Source organism: Borostomias antarcticus (assembly GCF_949987555.1).
Source record: "Borostomias antarcticus genome assembly, contig: scaffold_372, whole genome shotgun sequence".
Lineage (NCBI taxonomy): Eukaryota > Metazoa > Chordata > Actinopteri > Stomiiformes > Stomiidae > Borostomias > Borostomias antarcticus.
The window spans coordinates 25,771-40,770 of NW_028175973.1; the positions used below are offsets into that span (position 1 = coordinate 25,771).

The following is a 15,000-nucleotide window of genomic DNA, read 5'->3' on the forward strand; positions in this document are numbered from 1 at the left end:
TGTCATTTTCTCTATGTGGACATAAATAAATTGTTAAAATGTGTGTGTGTGTGTGTGTGTGTGTGTGTGTGTGTGTGTGTGTGTGTGTGTGTGTGTGTGTGTGCTCAGCGGTTGTAGTGAATTCAAGCCCCTCCCTCTGGATAAAGGCGTGTCTGGAGATGAGACTGATAGAATGATAATAAGGAGACAGAACTCTGGTACGATGGCCCAACTGATGCCAACTCTGTTATTGTTATCAATGGTATAGAAATGTTATGTATATGAATGTTATTTTTGTCTAATGGGCACTAACAAAACTACAATCGGACAGTCAGTTCCTGCTTGGGCCGTTAACGCTCTGTCCTCTCTCACTGCCCACTCTCACTGCCCTGTCCCCTCTCACTGCCCTGTCCTCTCTCACTGCCCTGTCCTCTCTCACTGCCCTGTCCCCTCTCACTGCCCTGTCCTCTCTCACTGCCCTGTCCACTCTCACTGCCCTGTCCCCTCTCACTGCCCTGTCCCCTCTCACTGCCCTGTCCCCTCTCACTGCCCTGTCCTCTCTCACTGCCCTGTCCTCTCTCACTGCCCTGTCCACTCTCACTGCCCTGTCCTCTCTCACTGCCCTGTCCACTCTCACTGCCCTGTCCCCTCTCACTGCCCTGTCCCCTCTCACTGCCCTGTCCTCTCTCACTGCCCTGTCCCCTCTCACTGCCCTGTCCACTCTCACTGCCCTGTCCACTCTCACTGCCCTGTCCCCTCTCACTGCCCTGTCCACTCTCACTGCCCTGTCCTCTCTCACTGCCCTGTCCACTCTCACTGCCCTGTCCCCTCTCACTGCCCTGTCCCCTCTCACTGCCCTGTCCCCTCTCACTGCCCTGTCCTCTCTCACTGCCCTGTCCCCTCTCACTGCCCTGTCCACTCTCACTGCCCTGTCCACTCTCACTGCCCTGTCCCCTCTCACTGCCCTGTCCCCTCTCACTGCCCTGTCCACTCTCACTGCCCTGTCCTCTCTCACTGCCCTGTCCTCTCTCACTGCCCTGTCCCCTCTCACTGCCCTGTCCACTCTCTATGCCCTGTCCCCTCTCACTGCCCTGTCCCCTCTCACTGCCCTGTCCACTCTCTCTGTCCACTCTCTCTGTCCACTCTCTCTGTCCACTCTCTCTGTCCACTCTCTCTGCCCTGTCCACTCTCTCTGCCCTGTCCTCTCTCACTGCTCTGTCCACTCTCTCTGTCCACTCTCTCTGTCCACTCTCTCTGTCCACTCTCTCTGCCCTGTCCACTCTCTCTGCCCTGTCCTCTCTCACTGCCCTGTCCACTCTCACTGCCCTGTCCTCTCTCACTGCTCTGTCCACTCTCTCTGTCCACTCTCTCTGTCCACTCTCTCTGCCCTGTCCACTCTCTCTGTCCACTCTCTCTGTCCTCTCTCACTGCCCTGTCCACTCTCTCTGTCCCCTCTCACTGCCCTGTCCCCTCTCACTGCCCTGTCCTCTCTCACTGCCCTGTCCACTCTCTCTGTCCTCTCTCACTGCCCTGTCCTCTCTCACTGCCCTGTCCTCTCTCACTGCCCTGTCCACTCTCTCTGCCCTGTCCTCTCTCACTGCCCTGTCCCCTCTCACTGCCCTGTCCCCTCTCACTGCCCTGTCCCCTCTCACTGCTCTGTCCTCTCTCACTGCCCTGTCCACTCTCACTGCTCTGTCCTCTCTCACTGTCCTGTCCACTCTCACTGCCCTGTCCTCTCTCACTGCCCTGTCCCCTCTCACTGCCCTGTCCTCTCTCTCTGTCCACTCTCACTGCCCTGTCCCCTCTCACTGCCCTGTCCCCTCTCACTGCCCTGTCCTCTCTCACTGCCCTGTCCTCTCTCACTGCCCTGTCCCCTCTCTCTGCCCTGTCCTCTCTCACTGCCCTGTCCTCTCTCACTGCCCTGTCCTCTCTCTGTCCACTCTCACTGCCCTGTCCACTCTCACTGCCCTGTCCTCTCTCACTGCCCTGTCCTCTCTCACTGCCCTGTCCCCTCTCACTGCCCTGTCCACTCTCACTGCCCTGTCCCCTCTCACTGCCCTGTCCTCTCTCTCTGTCCACTCTCACTGCCCTGTCCACTCTCACTGCCCTGTCCCCTCTCACTGCTCTGTCCTCTCTCACTGCCCTGTCCTCTCTCACTGCCCTGTCCCCTCTCACTGCCCTGTCCCCTCTCACTGCCCTGTCCACTCTCACTGCCCTGTCCCCTCTCACTGCCCTGTCCTCTCTCACTGCCCTGTCCCCTCTCACTGTCCTGTCCACTCTAACTGCCCTGTCCACTCTCACTGCCCTGTCCTCTCTCACTGCCCTGTCCTCTCTCACTGCCCTGTCCTCTCTCACTGTCCTGTCCCCTCTAACTGCCCTGTCCCCTCTAACTGCCCTGTCCACTCTCACTGCCCTGTCCCCTCTCACTGCCCTGTCCCCTCTCACTGCCCTGTCCTCTCTCACTGCCCTGTCCCCTCTCACTGCCCTGTCCTCTCTCACTGCCCTGTCCTCTCTCACTGCCCTGTCCTCTCTCACTGCCCTGTCCACTCTCACTGTCCACTCTCACTGCCCTGTCCTCTCTCACTGCCCTGTCCTCTCTCACTGCCCTGTCCTCTCTCACTGCCCTGTCCTCTCTCACTGCCCTGTCCTCTCTCACTGCCCTGTCCCCTCTCACTGCCCTGTCCTCTCTCACTGCTCTGTCCCCTCTCACTGCTCTGTCCCCTCTCACTGCCCTGTCCCCTCTCACTGCCCTGTCCCCTCTCACTGCCCTGTCCTCTCTCACTGCCCTGTCCTCTCTCACTGCCCTGTCCCCTCTCACTGCCCTGTCCTCTCTCACTGCTCTGTCCCCTCTCACTGCTCTGTCCCCTCTCACTGCTCTGTCCCCTCTCACTGCCCTGTCCCCTCTCACTGCCCTGTCCCCTCTCACTGCCCTGTCCCCTCTCACTGCCCTGTCCTCTCTCACTGCCCTGTCCCCTCTCACTGCCCTGTCCTCTCTCACTGCCCTGTCCTCTCTCACTGCCCTGTCCCCTCTCTCACTGCCCTGTCCTCTCTCACTGCCCTGTCCACTCTCACTGTCCTCTCTCACTGCCCTGTCCCCTCTCACTGCCCTGTCCCCTCTCACTGTCCTGTCCTCTCTCACTGCCCTGTCCCCTCTCACTGTCCTGTCCACTCTCACTGCCCTGTCCTCTCTCACTGCCCTGTCCCCTCTCACTGCCCTGTCCACTCTCACTGCCCTGTCCTCTCTCACTGCCCTGTCCCCTCTCACTGTCCTGTCCACTCTCACTGCCCTGTCCTCTCTCACTGCCCTGTCCCCTCTCACTGCCCTGTCCTCTCTCACTGCCCTGTCCTCTCTCACTGCCCTGTCCTCTCTCACTGCCCTGTCCTCTCTCACTGCCCTGTCCCCTCTCACTGCCCTGTCCACTCTCACTGCCCTGTCCTCTCTCACTGCCCTGTCCCCTCTCACTGTCCTGTCCACTCTAACTGCCCTGTCCACTCTCACTGCCCTGTCCCCTCTCACTGCCCTGTCCTCTCTCACTGCTCTGTCCACTCTCACTGCCCTGTCCACTCTCTCTGTCCACTCTCACTGCCCTGTCCACTCCCACTGCCCTGTCCACTCTCACTGCCCTGTCCCCTCTCTCTGTCCTCTCTCACTGCCCTGTCCTCTCTCACTGCCCTGTCCTCTCTCACTGCCCTGTCCCCTCTCACTGCCCTGTCCCCTCTCACTGCCCTGTCCCCTCTCACTGCCCTGTCCTCTCTCACTGCCCTGTCCTCTCTCTCTGTCCTCTCTCACTGCCCTGTCCCCTCTCACTGCTCTGTCCACTCTCACTGCCCTGTCCCCTCTCACTGCCCTGTCCTCTCTCACTGTCCTCTCTCACTGCCCTGTCCTCTCTCACTGTCCTCTCTCACTGCCCTGTCCCCTCTCACTGCCCTGTCCACTCTCACTGTCCTCTCTCACTGCCCTGTCCCCTCTCTCTGTCCACTCTCACTGCCCTGTCCTCTCTCACTGCCCTGTCCTCTCTCACTGCCCTGTCCCCTCTCACTGCTCTGTCCCCTCTCACTGCCCTGTCCCCTCTCACTGCCCTGTCCTCTCTCACTGCTCTGTCCCCTCTCACTGCTCTGTCCACTCTCACTGCCCTGTCCCCTCTCACTGCCCTGTCCCCTCTCACTGCCCTGTCCTCTCTCACTGCCCTGTCCACTCTCACTGCCCTGTCCTCTCTCACTGCCCTGTCCTCTCTCACTGCCCTGTCCTCTCTCACTGCCCTGTCCACTCTCACTGCTCTGTCCCCTCTCACTGCTCTGTCCCCTCTCACTGCCCTGTCCCCTCTCACTGCCCTGTCCTCTCTCACTGCCCTGTCCCCTCTCACTGCCCTGTCCTCTCTCACTGCCCTGTCCTCTCTCACTGCCCTGTCCTCTCTCACTGCCCTGTCCACTCTCTATGTCCACTCTCACTGCCCTGTCCACTCTCACTGCCCTGTCCACTCTCTCTGTCCACTCTCACTGCTCTGTCCTCTCTCACTGCCCTGTCCACTCTCACTGCCCTGTCCCCTCTCACTGCCCTGTCCACTCTCTCTGTCCTCTCTCACTGCCCTGTCCACTCTCACTGCTCTGTCCTCTCTCACTGCCCTGTCCACTCTCTCTGTCCCCTCTCACTGCCCTGTCCTCTCTCACTGCCCTGTCCTCTCTCACTGCCCTGTCCACTCTCACTGCCCTGTCCCCTCTCTCTGTCCCCTCTCACTGCCCTGTCCCCTCTCTCTGCCCTGTCCTCTCTCACTGCCCTGTTCTCTCTCACTGCCCTGTCCTCTCTCACTGCCCTGTCCTCTCTCACTGCCCTGTCCACTCTCACTGCCCTGTCCCCTCTCACTGCCCTGTCCCCTCTCACTGCCCTGTCCTCTCTCACTGCCCTGTCCTCTCTCACTGCCCTGTCCTCTCTCTCTGTCCTGTCCCCTCTCACTGCCCTGTCCCCTCTCACTGCCCTGTCCCCTCTCACTGCCCTGTCCACTCTCACTGCCCTGTCCCCTCTCACTGCCCTGTCCTCTCTCACTGCCCTGTCCCCTCTCACTGCCCTGTCCTCTCTCACTGCCCTGTCCCCTCTCACTGCCCTGTCCCCTCTCACTGCCCTGTCCACTCTCACTGCCCTGTCCCCTCTCACTGCTCTGTCCACTCTCACTGCCCTGTCCTCTCTCACTGCTCTGTCCTCTCTCACTGCCATGTCCCCTCTCACTGCCCTGTCCACTCTCACTGCCCTGTCCCCTCTCACTGCTCTGTCCACTCTCTCTGTCCACTCTCACTGCCCTGTCCCCTCTCACTGCTCTGTCCACTCTCTCTGTCCACTCTCACTGCCCTGTCCCCTCTCACTGCTCTGTCCTCTCTCACTGCCCTGTCCCCTCTCTCTGTCCTCTCTCACTGCCCTGTCCCCTCTCACTGCTCTGTCCACTCTCACTGCCCTGTCCTCTCTCACTGCCCTGTCCCCTCTCACTGCCTTGTCCCCTCTCACTGCCCTGTCCCCTCTCACTGTCCACTCTCACTGCCCTGTCCCCTCTCACTGCCCTGTCCTCTCTCACTGCCTTGTCCCCTCTCACTGCCCTGTCCCCTCTCACTGTCCCCTCTCACTGTCCACTCTCACTGCCCTGTCCACTCTCTCTGTCCACTCTCACTGCCCTGTCCTCTCTCACTGCCCTGTCCTCTCTCACTGTCCTCTCTCACTGCCCTGTCCTCTCTCTCTGTCCCCTCTCACTGCCCTGTCCACTCCCACTGTCCTCTCTCACTGCCCTGTCCTCTCTCACTGCCCTGTCCCCTCTCACTGCCCTGTCCCCTCTCACTGCCCTGTCCACTCTCACTGCCCTGTCCTCTCTCACTGCCCTGTCCCCTCTCACTGTCCTGTCCACTCTCACTGCCCTGTCCTCTCTCACTGCCCTGTCCCCTCTCACTGCCCTGTCCCCTCTCACTGTCCTGTCCACTCTCACTGCCCTGTCCTCTCTCACTGCCCTGTCCCCTCTCACTGCCCTGTCCACTCTCACTGCCCTGTCCTCTCTCACTGCCCTGTCCCCTCTCTCTGTCCCCTCTCACTGCCCTGTCCTCTCTCACTGCCCTGTCCTCTCTCACTGCCCTGTCCCCTCTCACTGTCCTGTCCACTCTAACTGCCCTGTCCACTCTCACTGCCCTGTCCCCTCTCACTGCCCTGTTCTCTCTCACTGCTCTGTCCACTCTCACTGCCCTGTCCACTCTCTCTGTCCACTCTCACTGCCCTGTCCACTCCCACTGCCCTGTCCACTCTCACTGCCCTGTCCCCTCTCACTGCCCTGTCCTCTCTCACTGCCCTGTCCTCTCTCACTGCCCTGTCCCCTCTCACTGCCCTGTCCCCTCTCACTGCCCTGTCCCCTCTCACTGCCCTGTCCTCTCTCACTGCCCTGTCCTCTCTCTCTGTCCTCTCTCACTGCCCTGTCCCCTCTCACTGCTCTGTCCACTCTCACTGCCCTGTCCTCTCTCACTGTCCTCTCTCACTGCCCTGTCCTCTCTCACTGTCCTCTCTCACTGCCCTGTCCCCTCTCACTGCCCTGTCCACTCTCACTGTCCTCTCTCACTGCCCTGTCCTCTCTCACTGCCCTGTCCTCTCTCACTGCCCTGTCCCCTCTCACTGCTCTGTCCCCTCTCACTGCCCTGTCCCCTCTCACTGCCCTGTCCTCTCTCACTGCTCTGTCCCCTCTCACTGCTCTGTCCCCTCTCACTGCTCTGTCCCCTCTCACTGCCCTGTCCCCTCTCACTGCCCTGTCCTCTCTCACTGCCCTGTCCCCTCTCACTGCCCTGTCCTCTCTCACTGCCCTGTCCCCTCTCACTGCCCTGTCCCCTCTCACTGCCCTGTCCTCTCTCACTGCCCTGTCCTCTCTCACTGCCCTGTCCACTCTCTATGTCCACTCTCACTGCCCTGTCCACTCTCACTGCCCTGTCCACTCTCTCTGTCCACTCTCACTGCTCTGTCCTCTCTCACTGCCCTGTCCACTCTCACTGCCCTGTCCCCTCTCACTGCCCTGTCCACTCTCTCTGTCCTCTCTCACTGCCCTGTCCACTCTCACTGCTCTGTCCTCTCTCACTGCCCTGTCCACTCTCTCTGTCCCCTCTCACTGCCCTGTCCTCTCTCTCACTGCCCTGTCCTCTCTCACTGCCCTGTCCACTCTCACTGCCCTGTCCCCTCTCTCTGTCCACTCTCACTGCCCTGTCCCCTCTCTCTGTCCCCTCTCACTGCCCTGTCCCCTCTCTCTGCCCTGTCCTCTCTCACTGCCCTGTTCTCTCTCACTGCCCTGTCCTCTCTCACTGCCCTGTCCTCTCTCACTGCCCTGTCCACTCTCACTGCCCTGTCCCCTCTCACTGCCCTGTCCTCTCTCACTGCCCTGTCCTCTCTCACTGCCCTGTCCTCTCTCTCTGTCCTGTCCCCTCTCACTGCCCTGTCCCCTCTCACTGCCCTGTCCCCTCTCACTGCCCTGTCCACTCTCACTGCCCTGTCCCCTCTCACTGCCCTGTCCTCTCTCACTGCCCTGTCCCCTCTCACTGCCCTGTCCTCTCTCACTGCCCTGTCCCCTCTCACTGCCCTGTCCTCTCTCACTGCCCTGTCCTCTCTCACTGCCCTGTCCCCTCTCACTGCCCTGTCCCCTCTCACTGCCCTGTCCTCTCTCACTGCCCTGTCCCCTCTCACTGCCCTGTCCCCTCTCACTGCCCTGTCCTCTCTCACTGCCCTGTCCCCTCTCACTGCCCTGTCCACTCTCACTGCCCTGTCCCCTCTCACTGCTCTGTCCACTCTCACTGCCCTGTCCTCTCTCACTGCTCTGTCCTCTCTCACTGCCCTGTCCACTCTCACTGCCCTGTCCCCTCTCACTGCTCTGTCCACTCTCACTGCCCTGTCCCCTCTCACTGCCCTGTCCTCTCTCACTGCCCTGTCCCCTCTCTCTGTCCTCTCTCACTGCCCTGTCCCCTCTCACTGCTCTGTCCACTCTCACTGCCCTGTCCACTCTCACTGTCCCCTCTCACTGTCCACTCTCACTGCCCTGTCCCCTCTCTCTGTCCACTCTCACTGCCCTGTCCTCTCTCACTGCCCTGTCCTCTCTCACTGCCTTGTCCCCTCTCACTGCCCTGTCCCCTCTCACTGTCCCCTCTCACTGTCCACTCTCACTGCCCTGTCCACTCTCTCTGTCCACTCTCACTGCCCTGTCCTCTCTCACTGCCCTGTCCTCTCTCACTGTCCTCTCTCACTGCCCTGTCCACTCTCACTGTCCACTCTCTCTGTCCACTCTCACTGCCCTGTCCTCTCTCACTGCCCTGTCCACTCTCTCTGTCCCCTCTCACTGCCCTGTCCACTCCCACTGTCCTCTCTCACTGCCCTGTCCTCTCTCTCTGTCCACTCTCACTGCCCTGTCCACTCTCTCTGTCCACTCTCACTGCCCTGTCCCCTCTCACTGTCCACTCTCACTGCCCTGTCCTCTCTCACTGCCCTGTCCACTCTCCCTGTCCACTCTCACTGCCCTGTCCACTCTCACTGCCCTGTCCTCTCTCACTGCCCTGTCCTCTCTCACTGCCCTGTCCACTCTCCCTGTCCACTCTCACTGCCCTGTCCACTCTCACTGCCCTGTCCTCTCTCACTGCCCTGTCCACTCTCACTGTCCACTCTCACTGTCCACTCTCACTGCCCTGTCCTCTCTCACTGTCCACTCTCACTGCCCTGTCCACTCTCACTGCCCTGTCCACTCTCACTGCCCTGTCCTCTCTCACTGCCCTGTCCACTCTCACTGTCCACTCTCACTGCCCTGTCCACTCTCACTGTCCACTCTCACTGCCCTGTCCACTCTCACTGCCCTGTCCACTCTCACTGTCCACTCTCACTGCCCTGTCCTCTCTCACTGCCCTGTCCACTCTCACTGTCCTCTCTCACTGCCCTGTCCACTCTCTCTGTCCACTCTCACTGCCCTGACCACTCTCTCTTTCCACTCTCTCTGTCCACTCTCACTGCTCTGTCCACGCCTTGCCTGTAAGTCCTGCTGCTCCTTAGTCAGCATCTTCTGAAGGATGTCCACTTTCTGGCTGTGCACAGCATTATTCTCCTCCTGCAGGAGAGGGACAGAGACAGACACAGAGAGACACAGAGAGAGAGTGAGAGAGAGAGACAGAGAGACACAGAGAGACAGAGAGAGAGAGAGAGAGAGAGAGAGAGAGACAGAGAGACACAGAGAGAGAGAGAGACAGAGAGACACAGTGAGACAGAGAGAGAGAGAGAGAAAGAGAGAGAGACACAGAGAGACAGAGAGAGAGACGAAGATGGAGAGAGATGGAGAGGTGATATCAGTGAGCGAGGGGAGTGGTGAGAGGAGTGTTGTCTTGGGGAGAGACCAGACTGACCAATGGCGTCTGAGAGTGACATCACTGAGTGACATCACTGGTCAAACCCCCAGAGGAAGCAGAGGGCGGAGCTACGAGGGCGCAGAGGAGGGAGGAGAGAACCGACGTCCAGGAACCAAACAGGGACTAAAGAAGATCCCTGAGAACGCTAGGGTTAACGAGAGGAGCAGGACGGGCGCGCGCCAGAGAGAGACAGCGCGCGGTGACTGAGGGTAGAGGACTGAACGCGTGGTGACTGAGGGTGACTGAACGCGTGGTGACTGAGGGTAGAGGACTGAACGCGTGGTGACTGAGGGTGACTGAACGCGTGGTGACTGAGGGTAGAGGACTGAACGCGTGGTGACTGAGGGTAGAGGACTGAACGCTAGTGACTGAGGGTAGAGGACTGAACGCGTGGTGACTGAGGGTAGAGGACTGAACGCGTGGTGACTGAGGGTAGAGGACTGAACGCGTGGTGACTGAGGGTGACTGAACGCGTGGTGACTGAGGGTAGAGGACTGAACGCGTGGTGACTGAGGGTAGAGGACTGAACGCGTGGTGACTGAGGGTAGAGGACTGAACGCGTGGTGACTGAGGGAAGAGGACTGAACACTGGCACAGACAGACAGAACACAAGCGCCGCCCCGTATCCCCCGCCCCGTACCCCCGGCCCGGTATCTCCCCGGTACCGTATCCCCCGCCCCGTATCTCCCCACCCCGCACCCCCGGCCCGGTGTCTCCCCGCCCCGTACCCCCAGCCCGGTATCTAGCCGCCCCGTACCCCCGGCCCGGTATCTCCCCGCCCCGTACCCCCGGGCTGGTATCTCCCCGCCCCGTACCCCCGGCCCGGTATCTAGCCGCCCCGTACCCCCGGCCCGGTATCTCCCCGGTACCGTATCCCCCGGGCTGGTATCTCCCCGCCCCGTATCCCCCGGGCTGGTATCACCCCGCCCCGTACCCCCCGGGCTGGTATCACCCCGGTACCGTATCCCCCGGGCTGGTATCTCCCCGCCCCGTACCCCCGGCCCGGTGTCTCCCCACCCCGTACCCCCGGCCCGGTATCTCCCCGGTACCGTATCCCCCGGCCCGGTATCTCCCCACCCCGTACCCCCGGCCCGGTGTCTTACCCAGAGAGGCAGCGGGGAGGTGATGTGGTCCTGGGGGCTGGTGGTGGCGTTGGAGGAGGAGGAGGAGGAGGTGCAGCGCTGCTCCCCAGCAGGGGGTCCCGGGGAGTGGGGGGAGGACAGGCCAGGCTCTCCCTCGCCCTCCCCCAGCGGGATCTGGACCAGGCCCGGCGGCCGACCCAGGACCGTCAGCGCCACATAGGAGCCCGCTGGACAGCGCCGGGGGACGAGGAGGACGAGGAGGACGAGGAGGACGAGGAGGATAAGGAGGACAAGGAGGACGAGGAGGACGAGGAGGACGAGGAGGATGAGGTTACTCTCTCTTTATTAATACCTTTTATTGCCTTCCAGCCCAGTATTTCCTCTTACTGTCGCTGCCATGGGCACAATATGGAGTCCTGAACATGTAAATATGCACATGGAACATGAGAGGAACATGAGGTCACTTACATTTGATCAGCTTTACGACTTCTACATGGTTTGAATGTGTTACTAAGGTCCCGTTAACCTGAAAGAAAACATCACAGCGTCAGGGTGACTTCCTGACGTTCAAAAACAACTCCTTCTCTTCCCTGAATCCGCTGGCAGGCCACCCTTCCCTGGAGGAGCACCGCTCTGTCTGCAGCAGCTGGCCAGAGGAATGTTTGGGGGATTTTAGTGCAGTTTCTCCTCCGACCAGAAGAGGTCAGCGTAGTGATTAAGCACAGGGCCTTACACACGACCCCAGACCTACCACAGCCTGCAGGGGTCTCTGAGATCACACTGTGGGAGCAGGGGCTGTTTGACTGATCTGAAAATACATCCTTCCTTCCTTCCTCCCTTCCTTCCTCCCTCCCTTCCTCCCTCCCTTCCTCCCTCCCTTCCTCTCATCCATCTCATCTAGTGTTTGGAGAGAGAGCGCGTGCTTCAAACAGCTGTTACTAATCTAGTCATGTCAAGAAAGATCTGTGATTTATAAAAAGAAGGAAGGAAGGAAGTAAGGAGGGTGGGAGTAAGAAAGGATGGGAGGAAGGAAGGAGGGAGGGAGGGAGGGAGGGAGGGAGGGAGGGAGGGAGGGAGGGAGGGAGGGAGGGAGGGAGGGAGGGAGGGAGGAAGGAAGGAGGGAGGGAGGGAGGGAGGGAGGAAGGAGGGAGGGAGGGAGGGAGGGAGGGAGGGAGGGAGGAAGGAGGGAGGGAGGGAGGGAGGAAGGAAGGAAGGAAGGAAGGAGGGAGGGAGGGAGGGAGGGAGGGAGGAAGGAGGGAGGGAGGGAGGGAGGGAGGGAGGGAGGGAGGGAGGAGGGAGGGACCTCTCACAGGAAGTGGGCCAGGAGGAATGTGTTCTTAAAGACGGAGGCTGCGTTCCGAATCGCAAACTTCTACTACTTACTACCAGTACCTACTACAGCTGCCCTTAGAAAGTACGTACTTTGCAAGCAGTAGACATCCAATTGGGACATACTACCATGTCATAACATTGCGAACTTGAAATTTGACCACATCCGTCGCTGTCCATAACGCGACATTCATCTACAGCTGTCACGACTCGCACATGTGACACACATTTCCGCTGCGCACAGGATTGTGGGTCAGAATAGCCAGAAAAGCCTGCTGGCTTGCATACTGCAAAATACGACCGGATGTAGTAGAACATCCTGGTATTTTTGCCATACTGCATGTGGCATACTATGTATTGGGACATACTACATCCTGTTTTGGCATACTATATAGTAGGGTAGTATGCGATTTGGAACGCAGCCGGAGTCTACAGGCACAGAGAGAGAGAGAGAACGCTCACCTTGATGATCCGATCACCAGTCTGGACACCCGCTCGCATGGCAGCGCCATCTGCAGGACAGGAGAGGAGAAACAGGGCGTGAGAAGACGTTAACATTTACAACAAAAAGTATTGGAACAGGGTTTGAAATCCTATTATACCCAAGAGTAGGGGAGGAGTTTTAAAGAGCGTAGGGGAGGAGTTTTAGGGGAGGAGTTTTAGGGGAGGAGTTTTGGGGGAGGAGTTTTAGGGGAGGAGTTTAAGGGGAGGAGTTTTGGGGGAGGAGTTTTAGGGGAGGAGTTTTAGGGGAGGAGTTTTAGGGGAGGAGTCTTAGGGGAGGAGTTTTAGGGGAGGAGTTTTAGGGGAGGAGTCTTAGGGGAGGAGTTTTAGGGGAGGAGTTTTAGGGGAAGGGTCTTACCCTCTTTCACCAGCTGCACGAACACGGGGTTGTCTCCGCTCACCGTCAGCCCAAAGCCATTCTCATCCTTCTGGATGATCACACACCGCTGGACGAGCCCTACACACACACACACACACACACACGCACACGCACACACACACACGCAGGCACATGCACACACACACGCACACACACAGACATACAGACGCACACACACACACACACAAGCACGCGCACACACACACACACACACACGCACACACACACGCACACACACACACACACAAACACACATACACACACCACACACAAACATACACACACACACACACAAAAATACAGTTTGTGTTACACACAGTATCACACTCAGTCCAGTGGATAGAACAGTATGAGTGAGAGGCAGTGGAGGATACTGTATGTGTGTGTGTGTGTGTGTGTGTGTGTGTGTGTGTGTGTGTGTGTGTGTGTGTGTGTGTATGTGTGTATGTGTGTAAGATCTGTTGGGTTGGATCAAACTGGTTTCCTACAGGGCATCCGTGTGTCTGTGTAAGAGTCTCTCTCTAGAGTCTGTGTAGCGGAGTCTCTCTCTAGAGTCTGTGTAGCGGAGTCTCTCTCTAGAGTCTGTGTAGCGGAGTCTCTCTCTAGGGTCAGTCTGTGTAGCGGAGTCTCTCTCTAGAGTCTGTGTAGCGGAGTCTCTCTCTAGAGTCTGTCTGTGTAGCGGAGTCTCTCTCTAGAGTCTGTCTGTGGTGGAGTCTCTCTCTAGGCGGAGTCTCTCTCTAGAGTCTGTCTGTGTAGCGGAGTCTCTCTCTAGGCGGAGTCTCTCTCTAGAGTCTCTCTCTGTGTGGTCAGAGTCAGACTTCATGAAATGTTGATGAAGCCGCAGAATCTGCTTAAAAGGCCTCTATTCACATGCAGTCATGAATGGCTAATGTAAGCTAATGTAAGCTAATGTAAGCTAATGTAAGCTAATGTAAGCTAATGTAAGCGGCCTGAAGCTGCTGGGTTAGAGCTTCCATTGCTGCTAGCGGGTAAAATGGGTACCTTTTAATATCACATCCATAGATGTGCATTCTGGCTTCTGCCCACTAGTTTAGCACAAAAGGAACCTGCAGGAACCCAGTTTGACGCTGCGATAAGGACACGTTGTTTGGGGAACGTTGATATCGGAACACACGCGCACACAGACCACCTGCTGCGTTTGTTTGAGCACAGATTGTGAGTGAGTTGCAAACGCACAGTTTCACTCGTGGTCGTCACAGCAGGTCACACACAGGTCAGGGTGTGAGGACGGAGGGGACAAAAAACACAACCTGTAGCTGATTCATGTGCATAATGTGTGTGTGTGTGTGTTCGTATTTGCTGTTTCAGTCCATGTCCTTTGTCACAGCTCCATTGAAATATCGAACAACTTAGTAACATCAGGACTGTTCATCTCCTCCACCCTAAATTAATTAGGGTAGGGTCTGTATTATGACCTTCTACTCAGAATCACAAGTCGTTTTATTGCTATGCTGTTTTCCAACGTTCTAGGAACTTGCTTCCGGCCGTGGTGCATAACATGGAGACAACATGCTATCCATGTCATCCTCTAAAGGCTAACAACATGCTATCCATGTCATCCTCTAAAGGCTAACAACATGCTATCCATGTCATCCTCTAAAGGCTAACAACATGCTATCCATGTCATCCTCTAAAGGCTAACAACATGCTATCCATGTCATCTTCTAAAGGCTAACAACATGCTATCCATGTCATCCTCTAAAGGCTAACAACATGCTATCCATGTCATCTTCTAAAGGCTAACAACATGCTATCCATGTCATCTTCTAAAGGCTAACAACATGCTATCCATGTCATCTTCTAAAGGCTAACAACATGCTATCCATGTCCTCTTCTAAAGGCTAACAACATGCTATCCATGTCCTCTTCTAAAGGCTAACAACATGCTATCCATGTCATCTTCTAAAGGCTAACAACATGCTATCCATGTCATCTTCTAAAGGCTAACAACATGCTATCCATGTCATCTTCTAAAGGCTAACAACATGCTATCCATGTCATCTTCTAAAGGCTAACAACATGCTATCCATGTCCTCTTCTAAAGGCTAACAACATGCTATCCATGTCATCTTCTAAAGGCTAACAACATGCTATCCATGTCATCTTCTAAAGGCTAACAACATGCTATCCATGTCATCTTCTAAAGGCTAACAACATGCTATCCATGTCCTCTTCTAAAGGCTAACAACATGCTATCCATGTCCTCTTCTAAAGGCTAACAACATGCTATCCATGTCATCTTCTAAAGGCTAACAACATGCTATCCATGTCATCTTCTAAAGGCTAACAACATGCTATCCATGTCATCTTCTAAAGGCTAACAAC

The 15,000-nt window shown here is 57.5% G+C and overlaps 1 protein-coding gene across 1 annotated transcript in view; it reads right to left on the reverse strand.

Moving 5' to 3' along the window:
• The window catches only part of LOC311328968 (rho guanine nucleotide exchange factor 12-like), a gene marked incomplete at its 3' end in the record, with an annotated part of 44,105 nt that overhangs the window by 24,356 nt on the left and 4,749 nt on the right, over positions 1–15,000 (reverse strand). The window contains exons 2-5 of the mRNA XM_084462858.1: positions 12,634–12,732; positions 12,237–12,286; positions 10,914–10,971; positions 10,467–10,672 (exon numbers count right to left, since the gene is read on the reverse strand). Of these exons, the coding sequence (XP_084318984.1) occupies positions 10,467–10,672; positions 10,914–10,971; positions 12,237–12,275 (303 nt within the window). The remainder of the gene's footprint in view (positions 1–10,466; positions 10,673–10,913; positions 10,972–12,236; positions 12,287–12,633; positions 12,733–15,000) is intronic.